A 24,798-nucleotide genomic window follows, 5' to 3' on the forward strand; every position below is an offset into this window, starting at 1 on the left:
TCCTGATGTGTTGAGTTCAGAATAGTAAACATGGACTTCATGAGACGACCGACAGGTTTGATGTGCACAAGGTTAAACGACCCTCACGATTTAAAACATTCACACTTAGAATATATGAAAAATAGTGACATTAAATGTTATGAACAGATCATTTTATCATAATGAACCAATTAGCAGATGACACAGAGCTGTTTATAAAAAGTTACAACCAAATATGAAACACTAAATATACAAACACCTGCACTTTTGAACTATTGTTACTATATATATCATAATAGTATAATTTTATCATAATATAAATTGAATATATACTTTCTTCTTATTATTATTTTTATTATTCTATATATATATATATATATATATATATATATATATATATATATATATATATAAATAATATGTACACAAATAATATTTCAGCTATTTGGGATCATCCACATATTTTAATTAGTCAATAATAATCTTATTGATCAGACTGAGCTGTAGAAATAATCAGTGCTGTAGTAACAAGCTGTGACCTGCAGGGGGCAGCAGGCAATCTGCTTTTCATTGGTTTCTGTCTGTTCACCAGGCTTTTATCGCAAAGCATCATGGGAGCTGTAGTTGTTCTAATCTAACAATCTAATCTTGTGTATTTTTGGCTTTTTAATGACAAATAATCATATTTCCACCTATAAAAACAATTAAATTTACCCTACTGACACAGCTGTAATATGAATAATCAGGCTTAAAATTACAGAAATATCCTGTAATATATTGAGTTTAATTAAATAATTTTACATAAAATCTTGTATAATTAATCTATATATAATCTAATAAAAATGTTGAAAATGTTAAATACAGGTCTTTTTATACGAAAAAAAAAGCAAAATTATATTTTTTTTAAATGGAAATTTTATGGTAATTCACACTAACACATTTTTCATGTTATTTTACATTAGATGTGTAAACTCACAGTATACTTTTGTAATTGTAATGTGTGATTTACAGTAAACTTATGAACTCATTCTTTTTTTTTTATCTGGATAAAAACATGTCAGGAGCTTTTTTAACAGTCTGTGTAACATTTCACAAAACTGATCGACTGATTTGAACTCTACACAAACAATCTGTGGCACATTCAGCACATGCAAGCAAATAAGGTGCAGAAAGCCTTTATTGCCATTGTCATTGTCCTGAAACAGTAACAAACCCACATCAAGTTATGAATAAATAAAAAGTAGAGTAGAGAAAAATATATAGTGTGTAGTAGACAAAGTATAAGAACAGTGTATATAAAAGTATAACAGTAGCAGCACAGAGCTTATAATATTACTCCTGTAATTTGTAAACAGCAGATATTAAACATGACAGTCATTGTAAATGTAAATGAGATTATACTGCACTTAATAATAATAATAGTAATAATAATTATAATAATAATAATACATCTTTATTTGTATAGCACTATAACACTTGGTCAGTTATGTCATATATAGAGAATAAACAGTGAAATTAAACAGTTAAAACACATAAAACATTTTAATGAGATGAATAAAAGGATTTTTTTATAAATATAATATTTAAAAGGTGATTTAAAAGATGCCTGATTCTGCTGGAAAGTAACTAAGTACATTTACACAAGTACTGTATTTAAGTACAATTTTGAGGTACTTGTACTTTACTTAAGTAGTAAGTAAGTTCCATTTGATGCTATAAATACTCTGCTTTGAATAATATTTGTGTCTGATGTGTTTTTTCCATGAAACAAGTCAATTATCTTGTTAAAAAAATAAAATTACATCTCATCCTTCTCCCTCAGTAAAAATTCCAGAGTACATAAATATACAAATATTTTATTTCTAAAGTTTTCCTGCTGGACACCAGATGTTTCCTCCTTCACTGTAAAGTTCATCTCAGTGTTTGTGAACTGGAGGCTTCAAGTTTCCTCATCACACTTATCTAAGTTGAATATTTGACCATGATTGGCTCCAAACTATTTGTGATGTCACAAATCACGCTTGTAGGCCCGCCCCGTTAAAAAATCAGACTTTCAATGAGCTCAGAGAAACTTTCCACTTTCAGCAGATGAATGTGAAAACAAACTCTGCACAAACATCATTCTGCACAGAGAAGCTCAAACCCTCAACTGAGGGAACAATAAGAAAAAGATATTTTTGAGTGGAGGGGGACTTTAAGGAACCATTTTCAAGAAAGTTCTTTGTGGACCCAACCGGTTCAGTAAAGAATCCTTTATAAATGGTTCTTCACCATTTTCTACAGTATGAATGGTTCTCTGAGTATTTATAATTAAAATATTACACGTGGGGTGAAAATAAAGTTTAGTTTATTGATTAATTGATTATTGATCAGTAATATTAACAGCATTACCAGACAATTGTACACATACATCACGGTTGCAAACTGCAAAGGCTGATTACAGCTTGAAAAGGCCCATCTACATTAAGAATGAACCTCATACAGTATATTGGACAAGTAAAGAGAGGAAAAACGTCAGCTTCAGATAAGCACAGAAGAGGTCTGCAATGATGGACGTTATAGCCATGAAGCTGCAAAACTAGTCATTTTAGGGGGAACATAAACCTCTAACACCACAGCATGTGGCTGCTTCCCAAGAAATATTGGATATATTTGTCCTTCACTGCAGCTATTTCACACATTGGCCGTCTGAGTATCAAGCTTCAAGATAAACGCCTGTAAAAATTAAAACAAAATGAACTCATTACGTCCACAAGATCCGGCTGCATTCTGTTCTGGTTGTGGGTGATCAAAGAGAGCAGGACGTCTCCCTCCTTCCTCTCGGTTTGCTCTATGTGCTGAGACAAAGTGAAAACGAATCAAATCAGATGGTCTCAAGTGAAGCTAATGATAATGTCATTAGTTTTGCAGGTTGTACCTGAACCAAAGTACAGGACACATTCATCCTGAGGGAAACATGAACGTCAGAACCAAATATCTTAACAATCCATCTAATAGATGTGGAGACGTTTCATTCGAAACCATAAATGTGTCAGTCGTCAGGGATTCAAAGTCTGCAGGATTCATCCTCTGGAGAACGGAAATGTGGCAGACACGACCGTCACTTATTATCCTAGTTACTTTAAGCTTATTACTCAATATAGATTCAGCTTAAAAACAAACTAAAGAAACTGTCAGAAGCAGCAGCCAGACCTCCTGCACACTCATTCACTAATCACACAACATCAACAGGTGACTGAACAACCACTCAATTAAAAACGGGATCAATTCCACATGAATGAGTGAGTCCAGACAGCTCACTGTAACTTCAACAAGCAAACTACCTACAACACATTATATATATATCTCTGCTGCATTCTTGTTAAGGAGATAAATTCACACAACAGCCACACAGAGACATGCTCTTTCCTGGGAGGATGAACGGGACAATGATGCGGTTTCTTCCTGGTCGGCCGTATCTATCTTGGAGAAACTCAAACCTTTCCCATGCTCCGTCCTCTGGTGGTTCCAGAGGGCTGAGTGTGATGTTGGGAATCATTTGGTGTCCAGCATTCTTCATTGAGTTCCAGTGGTCGAGCAGTTTGGTGGGCTGATGCCCTTCATGAGGAATTTTACATTCTACATATTTGTTTTCACCTATTTTCACTTTTTTCCTACAGTAAAACACTCTGTGTTGAGGCTTCATGCGTCCTGTAGCGACACCGTACGCTACATCACCATTGATGACACAGTTCCAGGGAGAATACAGGATCACGTCTGTGATGGAGGGCAGAGGCAGCAGACGGCTGGCCGGGATCATCAAGTCTCTGATGGATCCGTGTGCATCAAACGTGATGTGAACATTGTTACTGTGATCCTTCTTTTCTTCCTCATCGATGTGTTTCTTCAGGAGATGAAACATGTCCACCAGTTGGGAGAAAACGTCAGACTCTGAATTTTCTCTCAGCCATCTCCTCACAGCTTCATCCTCACAGCTTCATCCTCACAGTTCTCTATCGCAAACTTAATCAGTGTCTTCTTCTCACCAGAGCTCCTGTTGCTGTTTTCAACTGAGTGTTGAACTTCTGCTAAACTGTCAAGCACATTTCTGTAGGAAAAAAATATTTAAAAATTAATAATCAGTTCTTTTAATGCATTTTAAATTATTATTTTAATTATAGATCCTCATTTATCAGGTTTAAGAAAACTTGAGGAAACAAACAGTAACATCTTTTACTGCATTAAACTGAACAAAATGTTCATTTTCAGACTCACTTGGTCTTGTTGTTTCATCTCTTTAGAGGCCGTCTGTAAAGACTCTGACTGGCTTCAGTCTTGCAGTCGTCTTTAATCAGCTCAGGAACTGAAAATAAAAGTCCAACTGCTCCTCCTCCCACCTGGAAACAAATCACAAAAAAAAACACTTTATTACTTATACTGACTAAGAAAGGTTGTCATGTTTTGAGACTGCAGGTTTGGTCGCATTGAACTGGATAATATATTCTTATCACAGTTTGTGTTGATTATTTCAGTCTTGGGGTGAGACATTTCTGACCATAACAATATAAACATTTAAGTTGCATTGATTGTGAAAATGTGAACATGTCATCAGAAGGTCAGTATTTTGGGAATACTGTGGCAGTTCAGTGCTTGGAGTGGAGGGCATCAATTGGTTAGAATAGCAGAACACTACAATGTTGAAGATGTGGATGAAAATGACCCGTGAAGGTTATTTTATTTCAGATGAGTGTTGGGAACAGTAGAACCTCCATCTTTAATGACAGGTTCTGTTTGACTGAGCAGCAGAAGGAAGATGGAGAGTTTTCATTGGATAAACAAACAATAAACTGACAGTGGACTCAACAGAATCATTTATGATAAACTGTCACAATGTTTTGGTCAAAAAGCAAAACTTGATGTTGAAATCATCACTTGCAGCGTTGGTTTCCATCTGTGATACAAATATCTGCACTTTATTGATATTTTTCTTCCCCTTGCTGATTCTGGCACTGACCTGCAGCACATCTAAATATATTCCCAAACCTATAATCTATAATATAATAGTGTAGTGAAGTTGGGTTGTAATCTGCTGTGATGGTGTGGACAACTAATTAAAGACTATGGGTTTCACCTGATCTGGACTGTTGCTGCTGACAGAGACTAGGTGAGCTGATTGTTCTCAGCTGGCCTTGATTGTGGAGGTGGCAAACTGGTAAAGGGGCTGCTGGGAGAGCGGGAGCGGGTCCTGGGGAGCGGAGCATGTATGTCGCGGGTAGTTTGCCCGGCGAAGCTACTGACACTGCACTCACGGTGGGGGGGCCTGAAATCTAGGGCTGCCGACGGCGAAGACAGATAGAACAGGGGGAGATGTTCCTGTGGTAGGGCTGAGTTTAGTCAGGGACTAAATATATATATATATATATATATGTGTGTGTGTGTGTGTATATATATATATATGTATATATATATATATGTATATATATATATATATGTGTGTGTGTGTGTGTGTATATATATATATATGTATATATATATATATGTATATATATATATATGTGTGTGTGTGTGTGTGTGTGTGTGTATATATATATGTATATATATATATATATATATATATAATTCTGTTAACTTCAGTTGGGATTTAGCTCAGTTAAAATGACTATTACTTCTTTTTTTAAGTTCAAGGCCATTTCCTTGGCATATCATTAAAATCTAATATAATTTCAGAACTGAATAAAATCATATTTAGTTCTTCCTTTGTCCAAACCAACTATCTGTTAAACTATACAGCAGATAACTGCTGAACATCAGTCTCGTGTTTTTCATAGGATGACATTCTGAGGTGAAAACTTACAACAACATCTGGATGATATTGTGCACAAGGATAAAAACTTGTGTGTACAACATATAGATATCGACCACACGACATAGAAGCACTTACACACAAGATATGGATCTCATTCGCACAACATACTTGTTGCTTGCACAAAATATTTAACTTGTGTGCATGAGATTTAAAAACTTCAGGTCTTCAGTATCTGAATCTCATCTCGTGCTGCTGTTAAACTCTTTATGGTGCCGTTCACTGGGGCTCAGTCACTTGTGTTGTTAGTCAGTTTGATTTAAACAGTCGTTCCAGTCGTCCGTCAGCAGTCTGCAGGTATCTGCTGCTGAGCAGGACATCTCTCATTGATACTGGTGAGAATCTCCTGCAGTTTGGACTCAATCATGTTCAGTTTGGTGTTAATGGTGGTGATGTCAGGGACAGGTTGGTGTATATGTGTAGTTGGGGCTTTGCTAGTGTCTGAATTCTCTTCACATGTGTCTCCACAGTAACCATCTGGGCATATACAAAACCTCTCATTGGAGTCCAGCAGCCTCTTACACTCTCCACCGTTCTAACATGTGTCAGGGCCGCAGACACTTTGCGGGAGTAATACATGGAAATTTTACTTGTACTGCGACCCCACTGACATTCAACTGGATGAAAAGGTTGTGGGACTTGAGCAAAGTATTCACCTTCAGAGACATGTGTCACTTTGACATATTCATTGAGTTGTAGTAATACCCCTTGTGCTATTTCTACAGAGCATTGTGGTACTAACTCTGACATTTTCTCACAGTCTCTACCTTTCAAGCAGGTGTCGGCGAGATCCTTCAGATCTTGGCTCAGTGTCTCATCCGCTATCAGAGTGTAGCCCACGGCCACAGTGATCTCTCCCACAAGGATCTTAGTCACATCAAAAAGGATAAAGATGTTTTCCTCCACATCCGTGTTGTACACCAGCACCATCCAGCTGTACCAGTTGTACTTCTCATCCAGAGCCTTTTTCACCTTCTCAGCGATGTCTTGTTTCTTATCAGGACTGATTTCTTTGCTGATCTTCACCACGTCCTCCTTCATGTACTGCTCATAGTTGTCGAGGCAGAACTCCACCGCTGATAACTGCGCTCTATAGACATCCTTGAACATCTCGGTGTGTTGGGCCTCTTTGCCTGATGAGTTGAAGCCGATCAGACTCCAGTAGAGCTGGTTGAGCACCATCCCCTTCCACAGCAAGCTGCTGAAATAGAAGTTATATTTGGCGATCTCACTGATGTCACATTTAAACTTCTTCCTCAGCAGGTCGTTGAGGTTTCCAGACGTGCTGTTGACCGTCAGGTAATGGTAGAGGTTGGTCACACTGGTCTCAGTTGCTGTGTGCTCAAAGTAGTTAGTGAATATTTCTGCTAGTCGGAGTTTGTCCTCCTGACTTTGTACCAACTCACTGTTCTCACGAAACTCATTGAACTTCTTCCAGGCGTTGAGGATGCGCATCTCGTCTTGAGAATAGACGCTGGCGTAGTTGAACCATTCCACGTCTGCTGTCAGGCTGGACAGCTGGATGGAGAGAGAGTCCAACTTTCTGTTCACCTCAGCAAACCCTTTCTTCACCTCAATCAGCACCAGGTCATCCCGCAGGATGAAGACCAGCACCATGTTTATGATAGAGGAGACCAGACCTCCAATGCCAGGCGCCACGCTGGCAAAGCTGGCGAGACCCTGCATCACAGCTGACACCTTTTTGGTGTCGATCTTCTCCATCACATCTTTAAATACAGACAGAGAGTCTTTTACAGTATTTAATATTTTATCTGCCTGATCTTTGGAGCCTGGAACCGGGTCTCTTTTGACCCTGTAGCATTGAGAGAAGTTGGTGGGGTCATGTGACTGAGTGGAGGCGATCGTCCAGTAGAGATGAATGATCGAGGAAGCCAACAGCACTGACTGCAGTGACGCCATAACTGCAACACAGACAAAATATATTTAAATGCTGTACATTCAAGAGCCCCAAAAACCTGAACTGAACTCTTATAAGTTAAGATCTCACCCAACAGACATCATGCTAAAATGTTGTCTTCAGTATTACAACTATTCCAGCTGACTGTTGTCTGCTAATAGTTCATTCACGGTGACTTTTCATGGAGCAGATTCAACAAAAACAGGAAATAAAGGTAAGACTCTGGTAACTGTTCTTTGTATTTATGGCAACTTAGTATTTTACAGCACTCAAAGGATTGTGTGAGTGTGGAAAACATTATTACATCACAACATTACAGATGATTCATGAACAATACATTTAGACAATTTCTATGTAAAAAGTTCAAAGTTGTCAATTTCTCCAGGATAACATTTCAATATCTTAATGTTAATGTTCAGCTTTGACTTGGAGATCAACAAAACACACAGTTTGTACTGAGACGGAGAACTTTGGACTCTTCTGCTTGTGATGTTTGTAGGTTTTATTTCCTGGAGTGTTAAAACATCTTTTTGCACAATTAGTAAATACTGCTAAACATTGCAAAATCTGATAAAAAGACTGCCTTAACTCTTCTTTACTCTGAAGTTTGTTATTTCATTGTAATTGAATTATAACTCAGAACTGTTGATTAAAAGCAGAAGTTTCTGCATCCATTTTTATTTATTGAAACAAATTGTCTGAAGCTGTTTTCAGCCGCCAGGAAGGTTGTCTGATGTTTGCTTTGTCGTATTACTGTAGAGTCATATTTATATTTGAGTCATGAGGTTCCATATTTATATAATTAGTATGTATGTATAATTGATATAACCAAGCACACAAACACATACATATATACTTTGTGTGTGATATATATGTTTATATAGCACATATATGAACATGTAATAAATATGAGATGACAGAACAGTATAAGAATGAGAAGAGATAATATAGATGTTAAATAGATAGTATAATGCTAATATATCAATAATATAAAATAATGTGAAGCTAGTACTACACATTATGTAAAGTAGGAGAGTGTAGCGGTGAAGAGGACAGAAAAAAACAAAGTTTTACTGTATGAGAGACTCTAATCTGGCAGCTTTGGTCACATCAGAAGTAACAAACCTCGGAGACTGATCTGAGTTTTAAACATCTTATAAACAAGGACGAAAACTGCTTTTTTAGTCTTAGCAATATCACAAAGTTACATCTATTTTTAACTTTAAAAGATGCAGAAAAACTCACTCAGGCTTTTATATCGAGTCGACTTGACTATTGTAATGCTCTAAAAATATGATGAGGAGCCGCAGCTCGTCCAGAGTTCTGACGACGACGAGGAAGAGAGAGCGAATTACTGCAGTCTGAGCCTCCAGGTTCATTTTTACGATTGATTTTAAAGTGTTTTTCCTTGTTTTTAAAGCTCTTAACGGGTCAGGACCAGTCTACATGTCCCCCTCGGGTCCTCCTTCCTCACTGTAACGCAGCCTCTGCTCTTAATGACATTTTATTGTTTTACCCACATATCCAGTTTTTATCAGCATTTTATTGTTTTGTTTGTTTATTTGTTTGCCTGTTTTTGTATTTGTTTTTATTGATCTTTGATCTGATGTTGTCCTGGTGCTCTGACTTAGGAAATGTGCCATAAAAATAAAATGATTTTATTATTATATAATTATAGTAATTATCTGGTTTGGGATGACAGAAAATATAATAAGATCAGTAATAATAATAATAATAACAACAATAATAATAATAAAACTAAAAGTTGCACTAATTATTATCAAAGAGACATAAAACATATTTGTTTCTATTCTAAATCTTGTATCTGTCTCTTGTGAAGCACCGTGTTGTATGAAATCTAATTATTATTATAAAATTATCTTTACATAGACCCACTGTTACAAAGAGTTACACTTACACATAAACTGACATTGATAGATAGAAGTATTCTTATTATTGTAATGATTATAATTATAAGATGATGATGTAGAAGAAGAAGAAGAAGTACCTGTACTCGGTCGCTGCTGCAGGAGTCAGACGCTGTTTTATTGAAACAGATTCTGTGTTTCAGGCAGATAAAACATGTGGGCAGCATTTATTTCTGGGCTCTACTTTCTGGTGATCACTAGTGTCAATATTAGCAGAGGTAATGACACTCTGGACTGTTGAAAAAGTCAGTGAACTCATTTTACCTTTACCAGAAACATTCTGACGCAGGTACAAATAACTTAATCTACAATAAAACACATGCATCAGCAATAATCCTGGTCTCCTCTGAGACAGGTCTGTCCCATGTGGAAGCTGATGTCCTCACCCTGTTGATCGTCTATTTATTGACTGGTCAGCTGATCAGACGGGAGAGTAAAAGGATTAGACGTGAAAAAAGCCCAACTGTGATGTTTGTAATGTTATATGATTGTTAAACTATAGATTAGGCAAACTGTCTGTGGAAAGCACCAATGGTTTCTCTAACATCATTCATATTTATTCATAAAATACAGTATCACGCATGTAGAATCTCTGGCAGCCTTTTGTCCTTTTGCTACATCAGCCAAAATTATTTTCTTCTTCTTTTTTTAATTATTTCTGTTCCAAATGCATCTGAGCTTCACTGGGAAAAATATAGAGCTACAGTCTCAGTTATTATTTCACTAACTGATCAGGTGATTGATTTTATTATGAACATTTATACCAGTTTGTTTTGCTACATCATGTCTGTTCTGTCCCTTCAGTAATAAATATTTACATTTTCTATTTGTGTTCAGGCACATTGTGTCAAACCGTATTACATATATAATCAGTGTGAGATTACAGTGCATCACAGAGTTCATGTCCTCACAGTGCAGTACAGAGTACGTCAATCAATCAATCAATCAATTTTTATTTATATAGCGCCAAATCACAACAAAACTCATCTCATTGCACTTTTCACATAGAGCAGGTCAAGACTGAACTCTTTAATTTACAGAGATTCAACAATTCCCCCATGAGCAGCAGCAGGAAAAACTCCCCTTTAACGGGTAGAAACCTCAAGCAGAACCCGGCTCTTGGTGGACGCCATCTGCCTCGACCGGTTGGGTTGAGAGAGAGAGGGAGAAAGAGGGAAAGGGAGGGGGGGGGGGGGCAGAATAACAACAATCATAACAACAACAACAAGTATAGGTATCATCTGTTTATGCCTTGATGTTTACAATATATATATATATATATATATATATATATTTGTCTTTAAACCAGCAGCAGTTCTCAGTGTTTCAGGTTCTCGGCAGTTCGGTTGTTCCTGCATCATGTGGAAGTCACCACAGTTCTTCTTCTGCTGCTTCTGTCTCTTCATGTTAATCCCAGACTGACTCCATGATGTTGAGATCAGAGACCATCTGCTGCAGGACTCCTTGTTCTTCTTGTTGATGAAGATGGATCTTTATGACTCTGGCTGGATGTTTGTTGTCCTGCTGCAGATGATCAGACGCCTCCTGATGCTGCTGCATTATGAAGAAGAATCTAAACATCTAAAACTCTTGTACAGTTCTGTACTTTTTTTTTGATCAAAATTTACTATATACATATGTGAAGTGTTGTTGTTTTCAAAAATGTTAAAGTTATTTACTTCTGTAAAGTTGTTTAATTCTATTATTTGTCTTTTGTTAAACAATAACTTTAGACACCATTTGAACATGCACATCTAATCTGTACATTTAATTCTTGGCTAGTGTTCATATGAATCTGGTGGCTGCTGTTCAGGATTTTATTAGTCTTACTGCAGTGACTCCAAACATTTTTACATTGCATGTTTTAGAGTTTGGGTTTCTGGCCAAACTTCACCTGCTTCCAAACTGCAGAGAAGGAAAAAAGTCTGAAGTTTGTTTATTTAATCGGAGACAAAACATGTTGGTTTCACAATAAAGATGTTTGTTACACTGAAGCGTTGGTGGAGTTTTGACCTTTTTATGGTGCATTTCTAATTTTTACTTTTTCAAATATTTCAGGGTTTTCTTTTTTCTTACTCATTTGAATACATTTTCTTCTTTTAGAAACATGTTTCAGTTTATTTTTAGCTCAATTTGAAAGAATAAAGATAAATATTTGTTTGTCCTGTTTCCGTTTTGGCCTTTCAAACTGCACTATTTTAAGTTGCAGTTGGTTAATGATTGTAAAGATCTGTCATAGCTACATAAGGAAATATACGACTTTCACTTAACATTTTGAACTGTTTGTTCATGAATTGAAATTAATCGATGTAATTCTGTTGAGTCAAATTATGCAGTTGAATCTGCACCATCTTTTATAACACGACATTTTCTATTCCTCTTTCCTCTTGTATCGTTTTGTGCTCTCTTCGTCATCTGTTTCTTTTGACACCGGCTCTGCATTGAAAATGACGGTGTAATGATCTGATATCCCGTCATCCTGGACAGTGAGATCAGAGATTTCAACATTCCTGGTGATGACCAGATCCAGAAAGTGATCACTCCGGTGTGTCGGCTCCTCTACATGCTGAACAAGATTATACCATTCCAAAAGCTGTCGAAACTCATCATTTCATTCTCAACATGGATATTGAAGTCGCCAGAAATGATGATGCTGTTGTAATGAACAGGACAGGTTGGTCCCACCCATCATGGGTTCTGTTTCTATACACTGCTGCAGGTTTCTGAAGCAACAACAGACTGAGAGGAGTTTTAAACTCTGTCAATCACAAGTTTGTTTAGCTTGTTCTATAATTATTCTGTTTTTGTTTGTTTGTCTGTTGGTTTGTTGGGTTATGTCTATTGTTATTGGATGTGTTTTAACCAGTCTTGTCTGACCCTTTCCTACTCAGAGGACCACAATGGAAATAAACTTTTAACATCCTTGATAATTTAATTTATCTGTATGTCAGGACTGAGTGACATATAGATAAATCTATCTATACTGAGCTCAATTGTTGTGTTTTAGTGCATAAAACGTCAGAAAATAGTGAAAAATTATGATTATTATTCCCCTGAAGTCCAATTTAACATTTTCAAGTGACAGTTTTTTGTCTGACCAACAGTCAAAAACACAAATATGTTCTGTCAAGTGCTGCCATGTATAGATGGGTTAGAGGGGGCCCCATAGGAGGTTAATCTGGCCATGACCTGGAGATGCTTCTCTCTCTGCTCTTAACTGTCGTCACTATCAGATAGTTTAAACGTGTCTTCGCATCATATTTGTATTTGTGTTTGTCCAATCAGCTACTATCTGTTCAATCTCTGCATGAGAAGACTTTTTACTGCGGTTTTACGGGACAATTTCTGTTGTCTGGGAGGAGGCTCTGCTTTAAAGGACCAGTTCCCAGTGTTCCCAGTGTTCCCAGTGTGTTAAACCAGCAGTCAGGTGTCTGTAATCATTCCTCCTGTTCATACTGGATATTAAAAGATCCTTCAAATGTGCTTTCAATGCATTTAAAAGTCTGTGTGAAGCTTCTATTCAGCTTCAGCAGTCTGAGTTAGTCATATCAAGTGGATATCTGACACATTTACAGTCTTTTTAGCATCAAATTCCCTCTTTGTGTTTCCTCGGACAGTTGTTGAAAACAAAGGCAATGTTACAAAAAAGAAAATGAATTGGGACCCTTTTAAGAGAAATAAAAATATTTTCTGTGCCAAATCTTAATCATCTTCTTCCTGTGAGAAAAAGAAAGAGAAATGAGTCTTTAGGATTCAGTGATTCAGTGAATCTAGTGAGTGTAACAGACAAAGGAAACATGTTGATGATCATGTTGCTCTGTCTGCCGGCAGCTGGTTGCTAACATGTTAGCCACAGATACTTTATAAAAGAATATGTCAGATGTGTTAACAGCTTGTTGATTTCCTCCAAAAGTGGCCAAAAAGGTAGATTTAGTCACATAAACTCAACTGAACCTGAGCCAGAGAGGTTTCAGATCAGAAAACACACATGATTTGTTTTTGTAGCGTCCTTTTGTGAAGGTGTTGTCAACCTATAATGATGTTTTCATCAGGGGACCTTTGTGTTACTGTTATATTAAAAATATAAAGGACCAACAATAGAACCCTGTGGAACCTCACATGTCATTCCTGAAGCTGTTAATGTGATGATTGTGTTGTTGTCTGTCAGCTGTTTGCTAACATGTTAGCATCAACTACTGGCTGTGTTTATGCCAGTTTGTATTTTTTTAGTCTGTCTGAGGCCATAGAGTCTTAAAGGGGACAAATTATGCTTTTAGTGGTTTTTAGTTATTTATATCTGTTATGATGCAGGATGTTAAAGTCCCCCTCCACTCAAAAATGTGTTTTGCTTCTTGTTCCCTCAGTTGAAGGTTTGAGCTTCTCTGTGCAGAATGATGTTTGTGCAGAGTTTGTTTTCACATTCACCTGCTGAAAGTGGAAAGTTTCTCTGAGCCAATCAGACACAAATTATTATAGATAGTTGAATATTTTACATATATCTAAAACATGTCTGGAGGGGATCTTTAAACGTTAATATGGCTGAATATCAATAAAAGACATTGCTTAAAAATTGCATGCCCAAGTATATTAATTATTTGTATATTAACTGCAAAAAACAATATACTGTACTATGAATATTATTGTGTACACATTAATTATGAACCCCTTAAAGGGGGCATATTCTGTTTTTAGTGGTTTACTTTTATTTATGTCCTGTTCTGTGGTTGGATGTTAAAGAGGACCTATTATGCTCATTTCACTACTTCACTAGAGCAGCTTTGCATGATTTCCAGTCAAAAACTTCTTATTTATCTTCTACTGGTCCTTTATGCAGCCCCTCAGTTCAGCCTCTGTCTGAAACAGGCCGTTTTACCTCCTGTCTCTTTAAGGCCCCGCCTCCTGATGAGCCCGCTTTGTTCTGATTGGCCAGATTTATGTATCAGAGTTGTGTAAAGTTACTGCCGATGCAAACCCAACATTTCCTGCTTTACTGCTTCAAATTAAAAACTTTTAAATGACTAAATAACAGGAGACTTTTATGGTAAAAAACTTACAGGAAGTGAAACACGTTCCTCATTGAATTAACAGAGCTTTGTTAGCGGCACTAAAACCAAATTGAAACAAAAACACATGTAGATATTTGTAGCAGTTTGTTGAGCGGATCAGTTAGAAATATTGCAGGGAGGAATAGTACAAGCAGAAACAGCCATCGTGATGATGATGTTTGATGAAGAGTTGCAGACCGCCAGTACATCTCTCAGGTAAACTACTTATTTGACTTTGCTGTTGTGTAATGGAGTCACGGCCCGGCCATGGTGGAAAGACTGTATAATGTTAGCGGAGCGGAGCAGTGAAATGACGCGCTGTTCGTGGAGCAGATGACCATATGAAGAAATCCGTCACCAGCCGACGTCAACTCGGCCGGAAAGTAGAAAAAACTGCTGCTTTCTGCTCACAGGGATTACTGCTACATCCGTTTACCTCATTATTTGACACTTTGGCCATTTTTAACATGAACATCCAACAATGTGAGATTATATATATATATTACTGAATATAAGGAAAAGCATAACTGTCCTCTTCAAACATGATTGAAGTGCTTGAGGTGAACATACTGTATGTAAAAATGTTTAAGGTTTCAATAAGCTCTGAACACTCGTTGCACATGTCCATAAACGTGTTGTTTCTATAGCCTTGGTTGCTACGGTGGTTGCTAAGGTTGTTGCTAAGGTGGTTGCTAAGGGTATCCCTAAAGTTGTTGCTGAGGTTTTCCCAGAGATGGTCACTAAAGTTGTCTCTATTAAGGTTTTTCCATTGAAACTTTTGGCAGCACTGAGTCAAACCGTGCTGTGTTGATTTGACTTTCCATTACCAGTTTAAACACATCAAGTTGTACTGAGTCGTGCCCAAGATGGATCATCTCTGGTGTCGGGCCAAACCAAGCCCGACCTCCCTCCAAGTGACATCTCGCCACCTACGGCCAACCCATGACGACCCCCCTTCTCCCCACTTCTCCCCCTCAAACAAGCTGTGTTGTGAGTCTCAACTCATGTCTGTGTTGGAGACCAGAGAGAAAGCTTCTGTGTGTTCAGCTCTCAGTAATCTCTGTGGTTTGAAGTTTAGTTTCTCTCCTGTGTTCCTGTTTGTACTTTCAGATATTTGCTCTATTTTACTGTTTCCTGATCACTTTCAGCCTTATCAGAGCTGTGTTAAGTTACTGCTGATGAAAACCCCTTTTTTCTGCTTCCGTTGCTCCATATTAAAATCTTTTCACTGACAAACTAACGGGAGGACTTTTATTGTGAAGAATTTATAGTAAATGAAATGTGTTTATCCACTGTTTTACAACAGCCACTTTGACCACTAGTCACAGCCATAATGTATACAGCATATTGCTTTCGACTCAAGACAAGCACGTCATCAGTTAAAGACACATCTTCAAACAGGTAGCCCTGATGTAATGGAGATGCAAAACCCTGCTGTGCTGGGCGCCGATTCAAACCGAGTCAAACCGAGTTTAGCCAAACCAGCACGCGTTTGAAAAAGGCTTATAATGTTGTCCCTGAGGTTTAAAGAGACAGGAGCTAAAACAGCCTGTTTCAGACAGAGGCTGAACTGAGGGGCTGCATAAAGGACCAGTAGAAGATAAATAAGGAGTTTTTAACTGGAAATCATGCAAAGATATTCCAGTAGAGCCCCAGAATATAAATATAGAGCTGGAAATGTAAAGAATATGTCCTTCAAGTGATGATCATAACAATCTGTACATTTTATTTTCAACATGTCAGAGGGGAGAAAGACTTACTCAATTTCATTCAGCGCTGCTCTGATTTTTTGAGTCGACCTCAGTAGCTCATCAGCTGCGTTCTTCAGTTCTTCACTCGGTCCAGTTACACTGTTATTGTTAATGGCCCTCTTGTAGTATTCAGTGGCATCCGGGAGTGTCAGTTTCAGAATGTGAAGTCCTGAAAGTACGTCCTGGAAAAAGTAACAAGACTTTTTAAAAAATCATCTACAGTTTGACTTGATGCTAATAACCATCTGAGGTGTGGAGGTGGTGTATTTTTCAGCCCATTATCAAGATGTGAAGCTGGTTCCTCTAACAGAGTAACAATTTATATTCTTACTGCTTCATTTATTACAGCATTAGATTGGTTGTGTTTCCATCCACCTGTTTTTATTCACATTTTCAATTTGCACGTAAAAAAAAACCTGAGTGGAAATTACAGAAATTGGAAAATAACTTGAAATATCTGACTGTCGCTCTTAATATCACCTAGTTGTGTCTTTTTCTTCTGCAACGGTTTAACGGCACCGACTGGAGAATCAGCGCCACCTGCTGTTTATCTACCAATATTAACACAACAGGAGAGGATGGAGACAAACTTTCATTTGAATGTCTTTTGCTGAATTTCTGTAAATGTGGTTAAAATTTGTGCTACGTTTGGATGGAAACACATTCACTTACTGAGGTTACGTTTTACGAGTCATACCTCAGAGTTCAAGGAATGATCAGTTATTAATGATCAAAGATAACATCAAAAAACTTCCTTTGGCATTATCTCTGGTAACTTACCTGTGACCCTTTGCTCCAAGATGTTTTTAAGACTGCTGCAGCCTGCAGACCGCCTTTCATCAGCATCACCCATTCTTCTGCTATTTCCGCAACCTCCAGCCAAGGTATTTCATTTTTTTTTGCAATGGCCTGAAGGATGCACTCTATGACCTTATCATCTGCCACAGCTAGACCTGAGACACCCGTGATTTTTCCTATCTGCTCATCAATCTCCTCTCCAAGCCTTTTATACTCCTCAGAAATCTTCTTTGCCTTTTCCAGTGTGCCTTGTTCTAACCACGACTCAATTAGGTCTGATGTTAAAGTCACAGTTGACCCGACTGCCCCGCAGAATCCTGCAAGTCCGAGGAGGGAAGCTGCTCCCGCACTTAAAAAGGTGGCAACACCTGCTCCTATCGTCGCCAACCCACCCAGTACTGAAACAGTGTTTCCCACAGCACGGCCAACGTTGCATTTCTCATTAACAGACTCAAGCTCATGTGCTAGTTGTCTCAGGTGACGACCAAAATCTTCTCCCTGATCCAACCAGGAAATGATGAGTCTGTACAGCTCTTGTACATCCTCCTCTGACAGGATGATGCCCGAGCGTGACATGGTATATATGATGTAGAACACAAAGACACATAGGAAGAGGAGGAAGAACCATCCTTTTGCTTGTCTGGGCTTTTCCCTTCCTTGTGAATGGATGTGGGAGCCGGTCTGCACCTCAACGCATGGACCCATTCTGCTCTGTCCTTGACCTTAAGGGCTGTTCTGGTTGTCAGCAACGTCTAGGAGACAAAGACACTTTGATTAGAGCAAATTTGCTCATTTGAAATGGATGAATAGGTTCCTGGTGGTTTTGGGAGCCTACTTGACACCTGTAAAGGAAACTTTCACAAGGTTTCTGTTAGTTTCTTAACATACTGTGTCATATACTCATCAGTCCAAAGCAGAGTAGTTTTGTGAGGTGTCAAAGGTGGGCTTGCCCCCATGGACGTCACCCTCCCCATCAACACTTAATGAGGACTTATTCCTGTGATTGCATTAGGTGCACTTTGAATGGAGTACAGCACAATAGGCAATGCATCAGGCCATTTCAAACCTGTTGTCATCATAGTTTTGGCCATTCATTCTTTCAATTTGGCCTGAACTTTGCGGATAATAAGGGGCATGCAATGCCACTGAAATCCTTGCACTGTTACTGCATATTGACTAACAAAAGAATAAAATACCATTAAAACAAGTTAAAACATAGAATGTATAAGATAAAGTAAGATATATCATTTTAAAGGAGTGCAGTAGTACATAAGTGCGAAGCTGACTGAGCGACAAGCTAGTTAGACTAAAGTGAAGAAATACATTTTTAGCTTTCTTTTAAAAATATCTAGTGAGCTTGCGTCCCTGATATCTATCGGTAGTATGTTTCATAGTTTTGGGATGTAACTGACAAAAGCTGCATCCCTGATTTTCTTTCGGCTGTTGCTGGAACCTCCGATAAACCAGCAGCAGATGATTGCAGTGTTCTTTAGGGCAAATAGCTAACAATGGAGTTAGCAATGTAGCTTGGTCCTAGCCCGTTAAGGACCAGTGTAACCGGTAATAGCTCTCTTTCCTGACAATTCAGAGCCACGGCAAACAGGGTCTGGGTTTCATCGCATAATCTGTAATTCATTGGTAATTCAAAAACGAAAAAAATTGAAAATCTGTTATTTGTTTCAAAACAAAAAACGAAAAACTGTTTTTGGTGTCAGAATCAAATAATGAAAAAACAATCAAAAACGGCCCATTTTTGGTTTTTGCCAATTCCTTTTATTGTTATTCCTTTTTGGATTGAAGAATGAACAGGTCTGCTGACAGTCAGCCAATTTGTCTTTGTGTTTGAAACTAAAAATGGAAATCTCGTGTTTTTTTCCTTTTTTATTTCCCAGAATAAAAAATCAGAAAATCAAATTTGAAAGATGGTACAATTTTGGTTTTTGCAAATTCTTTTTTTTATTTTCTCATTTGGGACAGACAGTAGCACGGTGGACAGACAGGAAGAGGAAGTGAAGTGTAAAAAATGTCAAAATAAAAGCCAAGAGGATAGAGTGGTCATTCTATTAAAAATGTAAAACCCAACATTATGCAAGCACAGGATCTAAATATATAAACAAATAGGCCTACATGTAAATAAATTATTTTGTTCTTTTAATTCAGACATGAAATATATTTTATCCAAAAAGTGTGATATATTATTTAGTTTGTAATGTGAATTAGTAAAATAGTGGAAATAGCCTGTGTCGTCCTTCCCAAACAGTGTTATCTGAGATGACAAGCGGATGTTCCAACGTTACCAAACTGTTGTTGACCGTTTCACATACAGGTGTCACTCGTTTCAATGCTAATTTATCCAGGAGTAGCTGCAGTGTGCAACAACAACCACCAGGTGGCACATGTGAGCAGTTGAGATGCAGCTGTGTCTCATCCACAGACTATTTATAAAGATACATATTAATAATATTTATAATATAGTGTCTCTGTAGGATAGTCAATACAAACCATCTGTGATACAAACTGGCGGCGGCGAGCAGACGTTACGGCGGAACAGGGAAACGCAATGAAACTGTTTGAGAATTAGCAGCACTATTACATTTTCTGCTGGACCTGTACAGTATAATAATGTTATAGAGTCTTAGTTTCATAAAGGACATTTACATCATGATATTTAAACAAACCATCCGTCAACACAGTTTAGACCTCAATATATGAAACATGGAAATTTGTCCCCCACCAATAATTGTAATTGATTGAACATCAGATTCCCCCAGAAGCTGAGAGAAAGCTGATTTGTACTGGATCTGTATCATTCACAGAAAACCTGTTTGTGTTTATGTTCAGCAACAGTGAAAAGCAGCTGTGAGTGAGTCCTGTAGGTCCTGCCTGCTGCCACTGCTTCAGTCCTGAATATTTTGAGCAAAGCCCCGGTGAGTGGTCGGTTTCTGCAGCTGCCTCCAATGTTTTTAACGATAAGTGCATGTTTAAATTAATAGTCCACCTGCATAGTCACAGGTGTGCTCAGATGTGCCTGTGCCAGTCATTAGGTTCTGTAAATGCATTGTGGCAACAATACAACAACGTGTTGACATTAAAAAGAAAATGTACTTTTGAATACTTAAGTATTTTTAAAAGCAAGTACTCCAGTATTTTAACTCAAGTAAAATTTGACCAGGAGTATCTATACTTTGACTCAAGTAATGGAGTTGTGTACTTTGTCCACCACTGATGGTGGTGAACTCAATCTTTCTTGACTGCAGCTATTTTACATTGTATTACACTAAATTTGGGAGGAAAACCAGCCTCAAGTATGAAATGATGATTATTATTAATGTTCAAACTTTTAAGATTTTGAGAGGTCAACCCAACATAAGTTGCTGCAGTAGCAGCACTGACCTATAAAATGTATATAAAACTACAAAATGTCTTAAATTGATCTACAGATAACTTCCTTTTACATCCCCCAAAGCATTATGGGATCCATGGTTCAATAACTGAGAGCACAATTATTCCCCAAATCAAATTAAGACAAGGAACAAAGAATAATAATAATAATAATAATAGTGATAAATCCATGAATATGAACTTTTGTTCATGTTGACATCACTAATGCTCAGACTTTAAATCCTCTGCTCTAAATGTAACGTTCTTCATCTTCTCTTCACTTGAATCTCATAATGACTGACAGAGTTATTTCTCTCAGGGTCAATCTGTGTTCAGTCAGCACTTCAACATGCTGCTTGTTTCTTAGTTTTACTGCTGAACATCTGCTGAAATGACAAACATCCCTGCAGATTTTATCAGCTGTTTCCAATAAATGTTAATAAGGTGAGTTGTTCAAACTGTAAAGTGAAACCTGTCTGTTGTCTGCTGACAAAAAAGACCACATAAAAATACTTAAATATTGTTATTAGAATTGTACTAATGACTTTAGTAAAATGACTCCAAACACAAAGAGGGACAGAGAAGCAGAGTGAAGCTATTTCAACAATATTTCCAACACATGGAGGCTGTTAGCTCACTGTCATTCTTCATCCTCCCACCAGATGGAGCCAAAGTCAACAAAGCTTCAAATCTTACACATAGTGTCTGTAAGAACATTGATCAGATCATTAGTGTCTGGATCAATGATTGAAAATGACTCTGCAGGCTGATGTGTGTTGTGGGTTTGTGTTAGTTGACGATGTATCATCTCTGGTTACAGAGAGTTTAAGTGCTGGGAGTCAGCAGATTAAAGTCAAACTGGATGAACATGAAGCATCTGATACTAATAGTCAACAGCTGTGTGTGATAACCTGTATTTTATGCATAATGATGACAGCCTGCAGGTGCTGCAGCTCTTCTATTCTGCTTCACTGTCTTAAAAATATGATGTTTCAAATCCATCAAAGTCATGATTGAGCCCAAGCCTGAAGGAAACTGAGATGTATTATTTTGTCCATATCTTCCAGCCCTAACTTATGGATTATGTAATAATAGTGTGAGTCAGAGAAAGCTGCCATCAGCTGCTGTACTTCTACTATCAGTCCACTAGATGGCGTCATGAAGCTGCAGTGAACTGAAGAGCAGCACACATGGTTTTTTTTTTTCTCTCCCTACGGTTCATCAAGTGCAGAGGTGTTCCTGAAAGAGCTGGTCTTTAGTCTTTTCTTAAAGATTGAGAGGGAGTCTGCAGATCGAACAGAGTTTGGTAACTCGTTCCACCACCGGGGAACTACAGAGGAGAAGAGTCCAGCTGGTGACTCAGGGCCCTGTTGTGGTACCAGGCACCTTTCATTGGCAGAGCGTAGTGGGCGGGAGGGAGTGTAGACCTGAATCAGGGAGTTCAGGTAGGCGGGAGCCGTTTTAGTTGCTGTTCTGTAAGCGAGTGTCAGAGTTTTGAATTTGATGCAGGCAGCAACTGGGAACCAGTGGAGGGAGATGAACAGCAGGGTGACATGTGCTGTTTTGGGCTGATTGAAGACCAGACCCGCTGCCGCGTTCTGGATCATCTGCAGAGGTTTAAGTTTACATGCAGGGAGGCCAGTAAGGAGTTGCAGTAGTCGATGCGTGATATAAGGAGAACCAGGAGTCGTGCTTCATGCTCAGACAGGAAGGGTCTGATCTTCCTGATGTTGTACAGCAGCAATAGAGCTGAGGACTGACCAGCAGCTCTAGCTGAGCTGAGCTGAGTCCATAACCGACAGTAGTGCAGTCTCAGTAGAGCGATTTAAAGCCGGACTGATTTGGGTCGTACAGGTTGTTGGCTGAGAGGAGTTCAGAGACTTGGTTAAAGACTGTGCGCTCAAGTACTTTTGACAGGAAGAGCAGGAGTGAAACCGGTCTGTAGTTTTCGACCTGGGCGGGGTTGAGTGTAGGCTTCTTGTGCAGAGTGATGACTCAAGCTTGCTTAAAGGCGGTGGGGAAAACACCGGTTGTAAGTGAGGAGTTGATGATGAGTGTGACCGCGGAGTTAAGTGCGGGGGAAATATTCTGTAGCAGGTTGAATGGTTTTGGGTCCAGTGGACAGGTACAGGGACGAGAGTTTGACTCACACTGACTGAATTTCATTCATATTCAGTCAATTCAACACCAATAAACAACATGTCAATAGTTTCAGTTATCTATTAGTTGTCTTTGATGTTGTTGTCACATTAGTAGTGCACATGACGCACAAACACAAATGTATTAAATGATTAGAATCAGGGCTCATTTACTTTGATATGACTTCTTTTACAGTAAATACAAACTTGTTAAACAGCAGATGTTAGATCTTAACTGCTGTCAGACATTTAACAACACAGATAAAATGTCATTTGGTGTAAAGTGAAACTATCATCAGCTCCTGTCTAACTGCATATACCAGTAATAAGTCTTTATAAAGCAAGAACACAAGTGGACTGTATGCATGTTATTGTAGCAACATTGAACTTGATGACGTCCTCTGACTGTCCCTCCACATCAGTCAATACAATACATTTGATTTAAAGCTTCCACAGGAAACAGTAGCAGGCCTATACTGTAGTGTCTGACTTTACGCTGCTGGAAACAACCTTAAAAAAGTAGATTTAGTTTGATTTGTGAGAGCTGAAGAAAGGAAATAATCATCAGCTGTTCATTAATATTATTTGATTCCAGTAAATCAATCATTTACCAACATGTAGATTTATCTTCCAACATGAGAGTTCTCCAAACTTTCTGATGAAATAAAAACATCACACAGCAACAAACAAACCCTGAAGTTACTAAAGAGAAAGTTCAACTATGAAACAAAGCAAACTTACAGTTAACATCCAAACTGCTGAAGACAAAGACTCTCCACTCCACGTCTGTCAGAAAAGTGTTTGCCACAGATGAGCTGTTTCCTGGAACGAGTCAGAGCTCCACCTGTAGAGGAGGAGGGACAGGTAGGAAGACTCACAACATGATGACACTTTATGGACTTCTTGACTTTTCAGAGTTTCTTCTCACAGACACGAAATCAAAGCATCTGAAATATGAACGTAATGAACAGACGGCCATCTTTCCTCGTCCAAGGAAAGATCATCACATATAAATTCATCATAAATTAGTTTCTCTAGCTGAAATAATTAGTGATTTAATGTAGAGAAATCAAACTCCACTTACTGAACTTTTCTCATGAACTTCATCACTCTGCAGCTCTGTTGAGTCCTGAGCAGGTCTGTGTAGAAAAACAGGTTGGTGTGTGTGTGTGTGTGTGTGTGTGTGTGTGTGTATGTGTGTATATGTGTATGTGTGTATATGTGTGTGTGTGTGTGTGTGTGTGTGTGTGTGTGTGTGTGTGTGTATGTGTACTATGCAGTCTGACTGGTTGGACTGAGTCTCAGTCAGAGTACAGTTCAGTTTGATTAAAACATGAAACTTCCTCATGTGATCAAACACTCAGCTGCTGTTTGAATGTTTTAAAGCTGGAGTTCATGAATCAGTGGACACTTTCTGAAAGTTCCCAGCTCAGATCTTCTGACCTGTGCTGATGGTTTTGGTTTGGTCTGAACACACCGTTACACTATATTCAGTCCTGCAGTGTCACATCAGTAAAGCATATTTGACTGTTCAGTTGATGATTTGAATGTGAAGGGAATAATGTGGACAGCAGGAAGTCAGCTGAGGAAAGAAGGACTTCCCAGTGACCTATCAGGGGAAACAAGTCGATGTCAAAAACAACACTTACTCCCATCAAGTCCAGCTGTTTCCCATTAAAGTTACAACTAAAATACAAGAATCAACTCTAAACTTTATTCCAAACTTCAAGCTGCCGTCACACAACAATTATTATCTCCAATAAAACTGAGTCACATGATGCTACAATTAAAAACTAATTCTAACAGCTGAATGAAATGAAAGACATCAATAAATAGTCTTTTACATAAAGTCTTGCAGAATGTCATCAGACTTTATGAATGATAAATTGAAGACTAATAAGATTTTAGAGAGAAAGTCAGTTCATGTTATAATGCTTATTTATAAAATCTGCATGTATGTAAATAATCATGTTAACAAAATGAGATTGTTTACAAGATATTCAACCTTTTTACATCAA

The 24,798-nt window shown here is 38.1% G+C and overlaps 1 protein-coding gene and 1 pseudogene across 1 annotated transcript; both read right to left on the reverse strand.

The window, feature by feature from the left end:
• Nucleotides 1-6,104: 6,104 nt before the first annotated feature.
• Nucleotides 6,105-8,244, reverse strand: LOC137168247 (uncharacterized; annotated as a pseudogene).
• Nucleotides 8,245-12,318: 4,074 nt separating this feature from the next.
• On the reverse strand, nucleotides 12,319-23,952 carry LOC137168372 (uncharacterized). Its single transcript, XM_067570916.1, has 5 exons — nucleotides 23,865-23,952; nucleotides 23,522-23,624; nucleotides 17,244-18,013; nucleotides 16,473-16,645; nucleotides 12,319-13,384 (listed from the first exon to the last, which is right to left on the reverse strand). Exons 3-5 carry the CDS (start codon nucleotides 17,964-17,966, stop codon nucleotides 13,336-13,338), a joined length of 945 nt encoding a protein of 314 aa, XP_067427017.1. The 5' UTR covers nucleotides 17,967-18,013; nucleotides 23,522-23,624; nucleotides 23,865-23,952; the 3' UTR covers nucleotides 12,319-13,335.
• Between the last annotated feature and the right edge of the window lie 846 nt (nucleotides 23,953-24,798).

The sequence above is a fragment of the Thunnus thynnus genome, chromosome 17, assembly GCF_963924715.1.
Source record: "Thunnus thynnus chromosome 17, fThuThy2.1, whole genome shotgun sequence".
Taxonomy (NCBI): Eukaryota; Metazoa; Chordata; class Actinopteri; order Scombriformes; family Scombridae; genus Thunnus; species Thunnus thynnus.